General features: G+C 38.8%; 4 protein-coding genes across 5 annotated transcripts; 2 read left to right on the forward strand and 2 right to left on the reverse strand.

Moving 5' to 3' along the window:
* Positions 1–1,570: 1,570 nt before the first annotated feature.
* Positions 1,571–4,076, reverse strand: LOC6580578 (protein 5NUC-like). Of its 2 annotated transcripts, XM_032730060.2 has the most exons (7): positions 3,967–4,076; positions 3,407–3,634; positions 3,195–3,345; positions 2,886–3,139; positions 2,539–2,833; positions 2,185–2,482; positions 1,571–2,120 (listed from the first exon to the last, which is right to left on the reverse strand). In XM_032730060.2, the coding sequence occupies exons 2-7, from the start codon at positions 3,625–3,627 to the stop codon at positions 1,636–1,638; spliced, it is 1,704 nt and encodes a 567-aa protein (XP_032585951.1). In that variant the 5' UTR covers positions 3,628–3,634; positions 3,967–4,076; the 3' UTR covers positions 1,571–1,635. The 2 variants fall into 2 exon arrangements, with proteins under 2 accessions (XP_032585951.1, XP_032585952.1); XM_032730061.2 differs by lacking the exon at positions 3,967–4,076 and having other exon boundaries at positions 3,402–3,533.
* Positions 4,077–5,531: 1,455 nt separating this feature from the next.
* On the forward strand, positions 5,532–6,404 carry LOC6580579. The gene has a single exon (XM_002006372.4). It carries the CDS (start codon positions 5,644–5,646, stop codon positions 6,160–6,162), a length of 519 nt encoding a protein of 172 aa, XP_002006408.1. The 5' UTR covers positions 5,532–5,643; the 3' UTR covers positions 6,163–6,404.
* Positions 6,405–6,914: 510 nt separating this feature from the next.
* LOC6580581 (KH domain-containing, RNA-binding, signal transduction-associated protein 2) lies at positions 6,915–12,657 on the reverse strand. The gene is made up of 9 exons (XM_002006374.4): positions 12,457–12,657; positions 11,599–11,964; positions 11,415–11,539; positions 10,665–11,152; positions 10,499–10,600; positions 10,199–10,434; positions 9,603–9,910; positions 9,142–9,521; positions 6,915–8,776 (listed from the first exon to the last, which is right to left on the reverse strand). Exons 2-7 carry the CDS (start codon positions 11,891–11,893, stop codon positions 9,828–9,830), a joined length of 1,329 nt encoding a protein of 442 aa, XP_002006410.1. The 5' UTR covers positions 11,894–11,964; positions 12,457–12,657; the 3' UTR covers positions 6,915–8,776; positions 9,142–9,521; positions 9,603–9,827.
* Positions 12,658–12,829: 172 nt separating this feature from the next.
* On the forward strand, positions 12,830–16,554 carry LOC6580582. The gene is made up of 4 exons (XM_002006375.4): positions 12,830–13,265; positions 13,331–13,995; positions 14,537–15,458; positions 15,519–16,554. Exons 1-4 carry the CDS (start codon positions 12,959–12,961, stop codon positions 16,133–16,135), a joined length of 2,511 nt encoding a protein of 836 aa, XP_002006411.1. The 5' UTR covers positions 12,830–12,958; the 3' UTR covers positions 16,136–16,554.
* The last annotated feature ends 47 nt before the right edge of the window (positions 16,555–16,601 follow it).

A 16,601-nucleotide genomic window follows, 5' to 3' on the forward strand; every position in this document is an offset into this window, starting at 1 on the left:
TCCAGTCGCAAAAAGTTCAAGAATATATAAATAAATATCCCTAGAGCAAACATTACACAGTCCAAAAAAAATGTAGTAACCAAAAATGTTTTGCGGAAGCGTTTTCATTGATTGTGTACATGGGACTATAATTGAAGCTCTTTAAAGTTGATCTTAACCAACTATTATATCTCTCTTTCTATAATATTTATATTTATGAACAAAGGGGAGGAAAAATAACGCTCTTATAGAGCCATTCTCTCGAATAACACAAATAAATTTCATCAAGTTGGCCTGTGTTATTTATGGTTTCCAAAAACTTCTTCAGCTATCAATATTTAATTCATCAATGTGACAACAAAGCAACATGTTTGTGCTCCCAATTGTAAATCATCAGAAAATCTGAAACACGTCTCACTTTATCATTCAAATTTATTATTTTATATATATACATATACATATGTAGAATACAGTACACACTCATATGCCTACATACACAACAAAGATTTTGTTTTTGGTATATGGCACAACATATTCAACGTCTGACAATTTCCGTGCTGGAATATCCTAATACTTTTATATAAAACTTTTGACTGATTGCTTCCATTTGCTACGGTATTTTAGGGTTTGGCTCATACTTATACTATATTCATATGTTATATATTATATTATATTCAAAGTATTTTAACTAATTAGCTTGCCATATTTTGTAATATAAATATGGTCCAGCAGAATAATCACAGTTCAGTGAAGTTTTCTAAAAAATAGTGAGGAATTTTGTTTATGATTATGTATATAGGAATATTCATTATAAGAACATTCATACGACTCTACAATTCGAATGTATTAGCTTTTCAAATACTGCAGAATACCGTTGCTAAAAAAATTGTCATTAATTTTGCCCTTGTTCTTCTAAGAAATCGATACATTCATAAGGATGAGCAGGTGAACATAACTAACAGAGCAACTCCTCATCCTGATCAGAATATATTCTATATTCGTAAGGAATTGAAGCAGTTTATCTGGTAAAATCATTGGATCAAGCTGCCAGTTAAATTTACTGAATTTTGTTTCACTATCTTTCTCTCTCTCTCTCTGTGATTTTTCTTATGCAAGAACTAAACTTCTCACATCCACATGTGCGAGATAGTTTTGAATTCTTCTATTTCCTTGGCCTCCACATTTTATAATGTGTAAATAAATTACGTTCTTATTTGATTTTTTTATTCAACATCGAAATGGCGACACTGATGTAAATAACTGTTTATCTTATCTCGTCAATGCGTGCACTATTAGAGGAATCTAGATAGTCTGTTTAATTTATAAAATAATCAAGTCCACAATCATTAACTGGCTATCGAGCAGTTCACCGAATTTACTTATGACACATTCTAGCTAAAAGTGCTAAAATATTTTATTATCACTTTACTCGTCATGAATTCAAAAAGAGAAATTGCACTAGTATTTATTTATTTAAAAATAATTTTTAATAGATACTATACAAACACATGAGTATAATTCCTTATTTGCCTTTAAAAAGCATTAATAAATTATAAGATATATTTATATTTTTTATAATTCGTTCAAAAGGTATATTCATATATAGATTTATTGGAAATAGAAATGAATATTTATTGAGAACTTTGCGAGAATAATCTATGATTTTGTTATAACAATGCGATTCTCCATTCCGGTATAAATAAAGCTGTGACCCTCTAGATACTGCTGTAGAGCACCCTTATCATCGTTCTCCAATAATTCAGTGAACTGATCTTGCTTTTCGATGAGATTAAATCCATCTCCGCCATTCAGAAGAAAATCGGTCACAATAATGTTGTAGAATTCCGTTTCATTGAGTTTGCTGTAGGATGGAACACTGCATTGGGCACAGAGTACTAAAGCGGAAGTTACTCGCTGTCCCTCAGGCATATCGTAGTTGTACTCCACACGGATGCCAGATAATTGTTGAAAGCCGCCGTTGGAGTCTTTGTTCCGAACTGACGCTGAGTGCTCCAAGGCATTGAGCAGAGTCTTTCCGCTAATGCGTGTTACAAGCAGACGGTTTTCAAAGGGAATCGTATCAGCCATGTCTCTAAAAGTTATAGAGCCATCAGCAATCTTTTTGATGGAAGTGCGTATGCCTGAAATATGTAGGATTTTGTAATAGGAGAACCATCATTGATTTATCTACTACGTAGTACATACCACCACCCGCAATCAGAGCAATGGCTGCGTCAGTCCAATACTCGCCGCCCTTGTTTTCCAACATTCGAGAGTAGACCATAGAATCAGCAATCAAGTTACCCAGATTACATTCTCGCAAGCGACAGATACTACCTCCCTCAAGATGTACCTTAGTGTGACCTATAACTTGCTTTCCTTTGGCCGTAATATTTGGACGAAAAGTATCCAGTAAATCCAGCATATCTTGCTCCTGCGGAACTGAGGCATTCAAAAGAATTGGCTCACCAGCGAATTGAATTAAGTTTCCAAACGCATCGAACTGTGCTCAAAATCTCTGTTTAGTATAAGTAAGTCAAATGAAACTTTAGTTATTACCTTAACTTGCAACTTGCCCAAATACTTCGTGTTGGTGTAGGCCTGAACCACAGGCACTTTCTTTCCACTCTTCTGAACCACTGTAGTGGGATAGGGTCCTCGCACTGCTTCAGGATTGGCATCGTTCTTGTCTGCAACAGGTTGATTGGCATCTAAATAGGTATGCGAGTGACCACCAATGACTATATCAACATCGGGACAGTCTCTGGCAATATCCTGATCCTTTTGGTATCCTGAGTGACCCAAAGCAATGATAATGTTAATCCCCTGTGCCTTTAGTTTTGCAGCCTCAGCACTTGAAATGAATCAGTGAAAATAGTTAAAAGCGACAACTGGTGTATCCTCACTTTATGGATGTGATTTCCTCATTGAATTCTACTTTGTTGATGTAGTCCTGCTTTGTTTTTGGCGTCAGATAACCTATTACGCCAATTTTAGTCCCGTTAATCTCTAGAACTGTCGAGTTGCTCAATTTATTAGTGGTAGCCAGGTCGGGCTCCTTTGAATACTCCAAATTCGACACAACAACTGGAGAGTCTACAGCATTCAGAAATGAGACAAGGCCTTCGATATCCTCATCAAATTCGTGATTTCCAAGACACTAAACACGGCAATTGTTATTGAACGGAGATTATTGTGGTAGTCAGTTAACCTACCAGCACATCCGGTTGAAGTTTGTTGAGAAAAGTGCTAGCAATTTTATCCTTGAAGATCGTGAACCAAAGAGTTCCGGTAAATGTATCACCTGCATTTAAGTATAATACGGGAGTACCGCCATTCTTTGCCTCCTCGCGATATTTTCGCACTCTGAAAAAATATATAAATTTGTAGATATACAAATATAGCAGAAGTATGCAGCCAACCTTACACATGTGCTACCCTTGCGACGCCACCGAAGCATTTATTCATATTGGCATCTTCCTGAGTGCATACTGCGCCATATTTATTCGTCTGCTCGAATCTTGCGTGAATATCATTATTGTGGAGTATAGTGAACTCAGTAACTTGATTGATTGAGTTTTCAATGGGATTCGCGCGAATCAATGCAGCAAATACCATGCAAAATTCGAAGATACACAATAGCCTCATTTTGAAACTGAAATGAAAAATCTCAAGCTTTAGCTCGTTTATACAATTCTACCTCAGTAACGTCTCAATTTTGCTACGGCAGTCAAGGTGATCTCAAATAGACTTTACAGATGTTTCCTCTCGTGGATACAAGATAAGGTTGATCCAATTTTAACCCTTTTACGATTACACTTTATATCTAAATCACATTTACAATGAGTTCAGCTTGCAAATAATTAAAATAAATTTAGCAAGAAAGTCCCCCTAGAGTCATTGTCACTTCTCAGTCAGAATATATGAGAATCTGAACAAGATCACACAACAATTAACTATAATTAAAACAAAAAGAGTGCTACGTACACTCTCACTCTTGCTCACTCTAATGCTTGCAATATTTGTAGGCTAGAGTAGACTTTTAATACAACGACGTTTCAAAGACGTTTCGATGCACTCGTCCCTCGATCTGCCAGTAAACTAAAATCAAATTGTTAGAAAACATCTTTTAAATCTGTTTCAATCTCTTGCTGTCTCTCTCTCTCTTTCTTTTGCTAAACAGGTACCTCGGGCGATAAGTTTGCTCTATTTGTTGCAAAGAGCATGATCTGATAATGCCAATTGCTCAATGTACGGAAGCTTAAGTCTACCTCTCAACACTTCCATTTAATTTGAATAATCACCAATTCACATATTGCAGTTAAATGTGAATTCTCAGAATTAATTAATAATTATATTTCATATATAAATGATAAAACTATATCATATAATAAATATTGATATTTTCAAATACATAATATACAACTTATTCTATAATCCAAAATTATCAAAATTACAATAAATTTATTGCATAATGTAATTAAATTAAATATTATGCCATATATTCAATATATATTTCAATCTGTACTTTACTATGTCCCTGTATTAAACTATCATACATACGATCTAATCATAAATTTAGTTGCTCCTAATAAAAAACTTTTGTGTTGTGCATACATATATGTATTTGCTATTCTAATATTGTTTGCTATGAAATACACTGAAAAAATATGTAAATTTAGATTTTACCAAAAATATTTTTCCTCATAATGTACCTATGTTTTTGAAGATATTCATAATTTTGAGATTGATAATTCAAATAAAATAAAATAAACAAAGTTAATAAAATATAAATAAAATAAAATATTTTTCCTCATAATGTACCTATGTTTTTAAGACATTCATAATTTTGAGATTGATAATTCAAATAAAATAAACAAAGTTAATAAAACAGAAAAATTATTAATTAATTTAAATATTAATTGAGATAGTCTTAGTATAAGAAAAATTATATCCTATTGATGAGATCTTATATAATGCGTTTAGTAATATAGAGTTGCATAAGTATTTTAATATTATGTGAATCTAGATTTGCAGTGTATTTATAGGGTGTGCACTTATCATTACAATGACAGGTCAAAGCGCAGTCTGTAGCCATCGAAATCGAATCGAAGAGATGGCTGTGAAGCGTGCCAGCTGCAAATGCTTGGTATGGCTAGCAACGACATGTCGAATGCGCTACGCTGCGCAACGGGGAAAGGGAGTAGAGTAGACGAAAGTGAGGATGACCGACTCAGAGGTACGGCCACGAGACAACAGAAATACTGGGCGAGGGTGAGCGGGAACTGGACGAGATAGCAGGCCGCTGCAGTTAGAGAGCAGATTGTCAGGGGTTGCTTTCGATTGCAGCGCACATATCCTGCCTATATCCTGTTGCCTTCCCGCTCCAGCTGCCGGCAGCGGCCGACAAATTTAAACAGCTGCAACAATTTTTCGGTTGCCTTTAATTTCCAGCCTGGGCACATCCCTTAATGCCCGCCTGTCTCTTATTGCTGGTTGGGGTTGCTTTCAGGATCGCGCTCCCTGCAACAGCTCGGCTGGGGTGCATTCGACGCTCGATGCTCAGTTGTTGTGATCGCCAGGTGAACGAAGGTTGTGCCGCGGAGCAAAACGAACTACAGTATATATTCGGAACACGACGAAAACTGAAGAAGAGGATCTCCTATGTCTGGAAAATTGATTATGAAACGCAAACGAGCAGATCAGCTTAGGACTCAGCAAGCGGACCAGCAGCATCAGCAAGATGTGGACACTGAGTCAACTGCCGAGAAACGCCATCGCTTGGAACTGGATTCCAGATCTAATACACCGCCAGCGCAGCAATCACATAGTCCTGCTATCCATGCTGGCGATGCGCCCAATAGCATTTTGCTTGAGGCACTGCAAAAGATCATGGAGTTGCAGTCAGAGCTAGATTCATTTGAACATGATTTGGATGAGCGTGAGGCCGGTGCGTTTGATAGCGATGAGGAAGTGCAAGCAGATGCCGAAGTGGCAGCCAACTTTCCAGCTCAACCCGCAGTCCCAAATCGACGCAGTGAAGCCGAAGCATTGGGCTTCGCCATGTGCGCACGCGAAACGTTGCTATTCCTGCAAAGCGAGGGCATCTCCACGGAGTCCGTGCTGTACAAGGCGCTGCTCGGAAAGCTGGTAGGCCAGAGCGATGGACTGTTGCATGCCTAAGCAGAGGAGCACTAACAAGTCCCAATTTGGGACATTCTAGTCAATTTACTGCAATTATATTGTACGTAAAACGAATATTGCAGAAGGATTTGGGACCTCAGCATACGTTAAGAGTTCCACCACTTTTTACAAATTCTAGTTTTAAATCAATTTACTCTAGTCGGTTATTGTGCAGCAATATAAAAACTACTTTAAGTTTATTGAATAAATTATAAAAAATAAATATACACTTTAACAATGAATATATAGAGTCCTCGATTCCCTCGATTCTGTTGAGATCAAAAATTAATTACAATTTTTCATAGAGAACTTTTCGATGGGTATTTGTCACTTCTGGTTTGTGTCTTTGCTAAATAAGGTGATATAATCAGCAGCTTATGACAGTGCGCAAATTTCGAATACGTTTGTCAAATTGACAAAACAAAATAAAAAAACATGTTTCGTATATTTTTCTTATCCTTTTAAATAATGCGTACACAAAAAGTTTTCAGCATACATTTTAAATATTTTTATTATTATTTTCATTATTTTATTGTACATGAAATAATTAATGAGAATAACTCAATATTTGTTTGTCTTCATAGTTTTATTGTTTAATCTTTATAGGGCGGGGAAGTTTTTATTTAGTATTGAATATTATTGTTTGTATTGTAAATTGTATTTTAACTTGCCATTCAATTTAAGTATCTTTTACATATATAAACATATATATATATATTATTAAAGTTCAGTATTAAGGTTTTTGGAACCGATTTAAGTATGTTTTGTTTATTATTTCTATAATAACAATAATTACTTGAAATAAATGTATGTATCTTTTTTTACTGATATTGTTTTACAAACTAGATTTTAATTGTTTTTAACAATTTAACGTTCACATGGTTATAAGTAAATATTTTTCTTGCTTTTTTTTTTTGGACAAGATATAATTATCTGATTTCGTTATGAATACACATCACTAACAATAGGTTAGAGTTTTTTTATATATTTGCATCAATTAGCTCAGCTTACAAGTCATACAAAATAATAGTAATAATAGAAAATCATTTAGAGGGGCAATCAAAAGTATTCATTTGATTAGTCCGACTTTGTCTATCGAGCTGGAAGATTGTGTTTCAGAAAATATTATTGCTCCATTGATTACATTTTGGCACAAACTGTCTTTCATTTTATAATTTCAAACTCTATTTTAATTTTGGCATGTGCTGTATATCTTTTCGGGAAACATTTTTGCTTTTCATCACACAATTTTTAGGCAATATGCAATAAATTATTTTACGCGAGCTTACTAAAGTAGAAAATACAATTGGGAATTATGTTTTTGAGCTTTTTGACTTCGCACACAATAAGTTATGTAAATTCAATGAGTATTATTTTTCTTTTTTAATAGTTTTGTTTGTTGTTTCAATAAAGTAATCATTTGCAGCATTATCCACATATGGGCTTCGTCTCACAATTTCTGAATAATATAAATACGTATTGTATATTAAGTTATCGAGTATTTAATCATATTAATATTTTATAAATATATTTTTAGTTTTACTTTTATTTTTATGTTGTCAATCATTTGTTCGATTTAGTTATTCGAATGTAAATATTGAATTCTGTATTTGTATATATAGTTATATTTAATTTATTTTAAGTGTGCCCAGTTATATAGTTTTAAGTAATTAATCTCATAGATTTCCAGCCCTACTGCTCCACTGCACAATCACACCTACATATATATCTTTAAATATATATATGTCCGATCTTCAGCGTAGAAATGTTAACAAGCAAAATAATCTGTGGGATTATTGAAAGTTGTAAAAATCATTGATTTATATAAGTATTCGAATTGATTTGATATTTCATAACTGAATTTTTGTAGTTTTAGGTTAGGTTAGTTTTTAGAAAATGTGTTTTCAATTCTGAAGATCGAGCATAATATACAGAAATATATATGTACGTACGTATTCGAGAAATGTTTACAGTTTGTTGTTTAAGCCGATTTATAATATTTATAATAAATATATGTATATTAGTATTTTGTATTATGTATATAAGTTAAAGTATCATAGCCAGCTTTAAGCTGTACCTTTCTAATTATTTAACGGTTATATCTCTTGATAATTTGTTATTTATGCACGCACTTTTATTACGAATATCTTAAAGATGTTTTGCTCTTCGTGTAAATATAGATTAAAAAACCGGACAATATATCCTTGGCATAAATTGTCTGTCGTTCATCGTCCATCAGCCAACACAAGGTTAAAATATCAATTTGTTGATCCAGCTGTATTATCATCCAACAGTTTCCTTGCACTCAAAAAAATATATATATTACATATATATTATGTTAATTATTTTAATGTATATATTGTATATGTTTGTATCTAGTATATACACGTATGTATATATAAGTATATATTAGAGGTTTCGTTTGTAAATATTCTTTCCATTTAGTGTACAAAGTATTTGTGATGTTGCTCTCGATTTGTTGTGGTTGCTTGTTTGTTGTTGTTATTGTTTAACTGTATTTTGTTATTGTATCTGTTTAGTTTTCAATGTGGTTTAGAGAAACTGCACTGGCAAGAACGGAATCTCACGAATATGAAGCGAAGGAATGGAAGGGCTGTAAGAGAATGCAAGTATTAAGAGTATTTAGAGAAATGTCAATTGTGTTCGTGGATTGTGTATTAAGTCAGCAGCGCCTATTTGTGAATGCAAACAAATAGTTTATCATGATAATAAATATTGATATATAATTAAGTATATATGATCATTCATATGCATTGGATATGTATATTTCAACAAGCAGGCATTATTATGAACTCTGTCTACGTATTTACATCTCAAATAGTTGCTGTGACATGCGCTTTGGCTGTGCAAGGAATAATGAAGGAATACTGTACTGGACTGAACAAGGGATGGTTGTAATATCCATTTGATTAATTGTGCTCTGAACTGCTTTTTGTTTTATTTTGTTTTGTTTAATACCTTACTAATAGCATACTGGACGCAGTTAAAGTTGTTGTGTTGTTTTGGGTATGTTGCATGTTGTTCTTGTTTTTGCTGCCTAATGTGTGAATGTTGTGGCTGTTGTTGTTGTTCTGGCTGCTGTGGATGGTGCGTTTGCCGGCAACTGAAGCACTCATTTGGCCATACATCACATTCGTAGATAAAGAAACTGATTTAATTTTCACATCGTTGGAATTGATTTTATTATTCCTATTTAAATGATTGTTGTTGTTGTTGTTTTGGTTGTAACTGTTGTGCGGTGGGTAATTTTGTTGTGAATGTTGTTGCTGTTGTTCATGTTGCACTGTCAACAATTGTTGTGGAGTATGTTGTTGTGTCTGTTGTTGCTGCTTCTGCTTCTGTATTATAAAATACTCATTATTAATATCAGAATACATCAATTCAAAGTTATTGCAATATGCCTCGTCTCTAGCTGTTACCTTGTGGCTGCCCGTGCTGTTGCTCTTTTTGTTGTTGGATTCCTTTTGGTTGTTGCTGCACTCCACTTGCACAAAGCTGCTGTTGCGTTTGTTGTTGTTGTGGTTCCTGTTGCTACTGTTGTTAATGAATCGGGTCATATAGTGGGTTTTCGGTATAGGACTTGTCACACTCCTTATGCTTCTCACACCATCTCCATTGCTCGCGTTTCTCGAACCCAACAAATTTCACCTGTTAACATGACTGCGGTTGTGGTTCGAATTTATACCTGTTGCATTGTTTGGATTTGATGACGCTACTGAGCCGCTAGCTGCAAAGTATACATAATTAGTACATTACACCTATTGTATGTATAATGGGATCACTATGGATAACCCAAATAGTTCAATTGCTCAAACTACACATAAAACAAAAAACTCATCTTATTCAACTGGACTAGACAAATAATATTCTATTACACTTAAAAGAACTATTATTACTTAAAAGAACTATAATAACTGCTCTTGACTGATGAAAAGTTTAGCCATAACTTTCGAATATACAATAGCTCGTATTTCTATTCTCTAATATTGCCTATGTAAAACCGTCTCATGTGTACCTGCGTATCCAGGTGAATGCTGGTAGTAATCCCTTCGTGAGTAATCCGTTTCATAATCTTGAGTTTCATAGTGACCGCCACGAGTTCCTCCACTGACGCCGCTGATATTGCCAACGCCGCCCAATATGTTGTTGGGCGGTCCGTGAGGCCCATGAGCGTGTCCACCGTGCGATGCATAGCTGTAGGCGTCGTAGGATTGATGCGGATCATAGGAAATGCCGTCGTCATAGCCCCGTCTACAAAATACCCAAATCAGAATTATAAGTAATTGGTAACTAAAATTTTTCATTTCCAGCTCACCCGTAAGTTTCATCCATTGCTGTTCTGGCCTTCTCTAGGATGGACATGACCTTCTGCTTAGGTGCCAAGACATTTTTGCTAAACGACGCTTGCTGCGAGCTTCTGCTTATTGAAAGAAAATCGAGTTAGGCTAATCATTAATCTCCAATGGAACCATAAAATTTACCTGTAGTTGTGATGAGCCGAATTTTTTGACATACTGGAACCACCACCACCGCTACCACTTGAATTTACCAGACCCTGACCCCCCATGGCATTAGCGCCAATGCCGGCGTTCTGCATATGCGTCATTTTTTTGTAGTTACTCTTGGAATTGGAGTCGTTATCATTTAGGCTTGTGCTGTCCATCAGCTCACGCAGTTGCTCCTGCCGTATAATATCGTTGCTATCCGGTATCAGATATTTGCGCAGCTCGGCCATGGCATACGCGATGCGCGCATATGCCTCTGCGGGTGGCGCAATCGTTGATATCTCCACGTGCAGGTCGCTGTTGAGGTGAGCATACTTGGGATCCTTTGAGCTGCGTAGCTCCTCTTCCTTGGCACGATCCCTCATCGAGTTGCGACCAAGCACCGTCATCTTGCACAGCGTTTCCTCCTGCAGGCGACGCAATGAGTTACCCTTGGGGCCAAGCAGCTTGCCCACAAAGTTGAACTGCAAGAAAAGAGATTGGAGTATTAACATTTGTATATAATAGATGGATATATCAAATATTTAAGTGATATTTGAATAATCTTATAGATTAATTCAATTACTATAATATATTTAGTAACGATTGTAGCTTTCCACCCATTTAAAATATATATTATCTAAATGAACCACCTAGCCAACTGAATGAAATCTCAAGCAACAGAGTATCTTATATATAGTTAGATTACATAGAACTGGCTACAATAGATGTCTAGCAATGAGTCACCTTCGGATGCTCGCGTATGGGCACCAACACCCGCTGCGATATGCGCAGAGGTTTCTCTCGATATATGTCTGCATACTTCTGCTCCCGCGACGGAATGCGTCCAGTTGTCTGCACCTTTTCAATCTCTGCAAAACACCAAATTTCACTATCTGCCACATAAATTAAATTTAAGAAACACGCTTACCGCCTTCCAAAAGCTTCTCGGCAATGGGAAACTTGCGATCCATGCGATTCTTCTCGGCCATGCAATCGCGTATGTACTCGCTGGCCTTTTCGTTCAGCTGCACATTGCCGCTACCCTCGGGGCCGCCATGATCGCGATCGCGATGATCGTGGACGTTGCTGTCGCCATTGTGGGCGCCGCCGCTGCTGCCTATGCTCTTGCGTGGCTTTCCACCACCACTTCCGCCAACGTACTCATTGCTATCGTCCTCATTATATGCGGAATAGTCGCCGTTGCTGTCGTACTTTTCGGTCATGTTTATGGGTCAATCAGGTGGCAAGTCAGCGTTTGATTTGGCTAATGGATATTCAATGACCCTCACGGCAGCTACAATAATCAATCAATTAATTGTTAAGTGTAAGTATATGCATGGATATATACATATATACATATATATATTTATATATATGTATGTATTTATATTTCAACCCTTTGACAAAGTCTCACTTAAATCAGTTTTCATAAACGCATTCAAATTCAAATGCAGCAACTTCTCCTCCCCACCTACCCCCTGATACACACACTCACACTCAAACACACATACGCATACAGCAAAGCAAAAACAACCACCGTGCGAAATTCAAAGTCAATTTGTTGCGGAAAGACAGGAGAGACCGGTAAAAAACCCACATTAAAACAATTTTATTTCAATTGCCGCTTTAGTTATACACGATTTCTGATCTTTGCCAGCTTGTTGGCCACTTTTTGCCACTCTCTGGCTTGTTCAACCGTCCGTCCGTTCCTCGTCTTGCTGTCTGTCTTGCTGCTGCACTTTCACTTTTCAGTGGGACGCAGTTGTTTCCAACTACGTACACATACATTTATTGCATTTTCTTGAAATTTTAGCCAAGACGGTTGAGATCTTTAGATCACTTTTTCTACAACGCTTCACTTTATTGTTTTTAGTATGCGAATTTCACGTATTTTACATCTATTTTTTAAACGTTTTTGCACGGAGTATGTTTTTTTATGCAATGGCTGGCAATAAAGTTTTGGTTTTCGCGAGGGCTGCAGATTCGCGAAAACAATGCACAGCAAAAGAGAGCTGCAGCCAAGTTAGCTTTCATTCGAAATTCGAAAATCAGCTGAGCGAGAGTTTTAAAGGTTGATGTCTAAACTAATAGAATTGAATCCACACTTAACGAAACGCAACAGTGCCTTCGCTTTGCCATGGTATTTTTGGTAATTTTTTATTATTGGCTCCCAGTCACACTAATAAGTGCTTTGTCTTTGCGAAATATTCATTTCATTTGTTTTTTATTTCATTTAATTTAATAATTCCAATTAATGACCAGTATTTAAGGAATGACCAATTGACAAGATGCCCAACGCCACAACTAACAATGGCAACGCCAACTCCTGCGTCGAGACGCCCACGGCGCCGGAATGGCTGTCCAAGCTGGAAAGCCGACGCGAATTGTTGAAACGTTCGAAACTTGGCCACGAGTCAGGAGCCGGCGCTCCTTGTGGCGAGTGCCTGGACAAGTGTCCTGGGCTGGATCTGCACTTCTGGCGCAAGGTCTGTCGTAACTGCATGTGCCGGAAGGACCAGCACATGTGCACGGACGATGATGCCACAGGCTGGGCGCAGTTCGAGATTCTGGGCCAGATACGAGCCAAGCCAGCCTGTTAGTACAATCCCTGATATTTGTATAGACGTATAGATCTATATTTGTGTATCCTTCTCTCACAGACATCAAGATTAAGGCCCTGGCCAGCCAGCCCGTCCAGGTGGAATGGGTACCACCAAATGCCGCGCCGGACGTGATTTCGGATTATATGGAGAAACTGGGCGCAGCTCAAATTCCTGTTGCTGGCAGCGACGCCGCCCACAAACGCAAGCAGCAGCTGGAGTTCCAAGTGCCGCCACATGATCTGGACGCCGCGCTCTGCGACAATCTCACAGAGACCGAGGCCCAGCAGCTGCAGCAGTACGTCCAGAAGCTGCGCGACCAATGCGTGGGTCAGGGCATCGTTGTGCGAGTAGGCCGTCTTACCCATGCTCAAGTGGAGCACATTGTACCGCCCCAGCTGCCAGCTGCACCACCGCCAGCCGTGCCCGAAGCCGCCCGCAAAGTGTTCCACTCTTTGGGAATAGCGCCGGTTGCGGATGCCACTCTGAACGAACTGTTAGCCAATCCAAAGCTGGCCAATGCCCTATCCCTGCAAGGAGCACATCCCCAACCCAAGCTGCTGGTGGCTTTCTCGGAGCCCTTGAGCGATTCTACCACCGAATTCGATGCACATCCCGCATTGAGAGCCGAAACCAAGATAAAACTGTTGGGCATCAGCAAGCCCTCCATGCAGAGCCTCGTCACGCATGGCGTCATCTACGACAAGCTATTGGGATCGTTGAAGGTAAGACTGGCACTAGCCAAGCTTTCCATTTCCATTATGCATATTTATATTCTTATTGGAGTATATGTGGATTAGATATTTGTCATACAATACAGGTTGCTCGTGTAATAGCAGGTAGTTATTGTCTTGTGCAAATTGCAATTTATAAGCATTAGTTATTTCATTATGGTGTATTATCTGTTAGGTGAATTTAATGTGTATATGTTTGGAGAATTTGTTCTGTGGTGTTTTGAAGACGATGTTTCTACTAAGGTGTATATAATTTTTGGTGAATTTGACGTCTCCAATTTACTTGAGTCAATTTCTATTCCACGTTTTAAATTATGGTGACTTTGAAGTCTCCACTTTACTTTGGTGAATTTTCATATATTTGTTTCTTTACCTCAACTAATTTTCACCAAAACTAAAATGTATATCCCATAAATTCAACGAAAATAAAATGGCACGCTCAACAAACTAATTATAATGGCTTTAATAAGTAACGGATGCAGCATTAGTGCAATCATTTTTTATTGATCAATCAATATACTTCCACTTGCAGGAAAAGAACCTTAACATTTCACGGGATGCTCGCCTTGGGCCCATCTCTGAGTTCCGCAAGGAGTATGTGAGTAATCCGCAGTTCAGAGCTGAGATCAATACGGTGTGTCCTGCGCCTGTTATGGCCACAACACCACTCAAATCGTCGCCAGCTACGCCATTCCACTCGCCATTGCCGCTAAAAAATCCGGTTGCGGCTCGCTTTGGTGCTCAAATGCGCCAGGACACGCCCATGCGCCGTGTCAAATTTGGAGGCGTGTCCACCATTGTGTACGATTGTGGACTGCCCGCCCACATTGACTACGACCGGGACCCAGTATTTGCGCAAATCGTACAGGCAGAGCCCTTGAAGCAGGCACTACAGGAGGTTCGCTCCGGACGGGCTGCTCCTCCAGTTGTCATTGCATCAACACCAGTATCCACGGCTAATCTACATCAGCTCCATGGCCTGGCGCCTGCCACTAAGGCGCAGCTACAACACGTGGGAGTGGACAAGCACATGCTCCACTCGGCAGTGGCCAATGCGCCCTACTATAATCGCCTGTTTCAAACGCTGCAGGAGAAGGGCATTCGGCACGATCAATGCCAGTTGCTGGAGCCGCTCAAACAGGTACATGATTGGCTGCTGAACGATGAGCAACTTTTGGACGACATCGACAAGCTGTTCGCAGACATGGCCAACGCAGCCACTGCTGGCGGCGACATCAGTTATGGCAACGAGATGCTTACCAACTCCGCCAGTCACGACTCGGGCTTCTGCTCGAAGCCATCGACGCCTGGACATGCGGGCGAGGACTTAAACGCTAGTTTGGGCAAATTCACAAGCATCCCAGGCATTGAGCACATGAATATGTACCCCAACTGTGCCGCCATGTCGGAACAGTTCCAGCAGCTACACGTGGGCGACGCAAGCGCACCAGGTGGTAAGTAAAGTGGGACAGACCAATCAAATTTAATACTATGAAGATATTTCCTACTTGCAGATGCAGCAGCTACAGGCGCAGTCGCTGTCTCGAACATCAGCTGCCGTGATTGCGGCCTGGCCATTGAGTTCGGCGAGGTGGCCGTCAAGGCGGAGCGAGCGGGCAAGGAGATCGCTTGGCATCCGGGCTGCTTCAAGTGTCAGACGTGCCGCGAGCTGCTGGCGGATTTGGTCTATTTCTTCCACCACGGCCAGGTCTACTGTGGACGCGACTTGGCCATCAAGTTGAAGATACCCCGCTGCAAGGCCTGCGATGAACTGATCTTCACCAAGGAATATACCGCCGCCGAGGGCGCTACGTATCACATCAAGCACTTCTGCTGCCTGCAGTGCGACGAGCCGCTGGCTGGCCAGCAGTATATACCTGATGAGAAGTCTAACATGCCGCTATGTCTGGACTGCTATGACAAGTTTTATGCCGGCACCTGCAAGCGCTGCCAGCTACCCATTGGACCGGCCGATCAGGGCGTCTCCTGGGGCGACATCCACTGGCATGGACCGTGCTTCGTCTGCGCAGGGTCTCAATGCGCCAAGTCCTTGATTGGCGGTCGCTTCTGTGTCAAGCAGGACATGCCCTTCTGCAGTCCCGCCTGTGTGCGCAGCATTATTCCAGCCTGAATCGTAGGCAACTAACAATCCAAACAGTATTTCAATAATACGCACAAATGATTCTTCAGATTTATAGGTATATCTATGTAGTATTTCCACAAGCCATGCAACACTGCACAATTACGAGGTTGAATTCATTCTGCAATATTTAACTAAAGTGCCTAGCCTATACGCCTATATAGTATGATGATCTACCAATATATATTTATACATATATAGAGGTAGTTCATGCTCGATTTAAAGCCGTGCCAATTTATGGAAAACATTTACACGCTCGCATTTGAGTATATATGTATATGAAAGTATTTATATGAAAGTATCTATTTATATATAAAGTATTATCTATACACGTTTTTTACAACATTTTATAAAGCACTTTACACCACAAAAGTTTTAAATAAAATACACTTTGAATTGCTTGCAATATACTGGGAAATGTGTTTTCTGTATAGAAAAATACAGGTGGACGTTTATC

This window comes from Drosophila mojavensis, unplaced genomic scaffold, assembly GCF_018153725.1.
Source record: "Drosophila mojavensis isolate 15081-1352.22 unplaced genomic scaffold, ASM1815372v1 contig_81, whole genome shotgun sequence".
Classification (NCBI taxonomy): Eukaryota; Metazoa; Arthropoda; class Insecta; order Diptera; family Drosophilidae; genus Drosophila; species Drosophila mojavensis.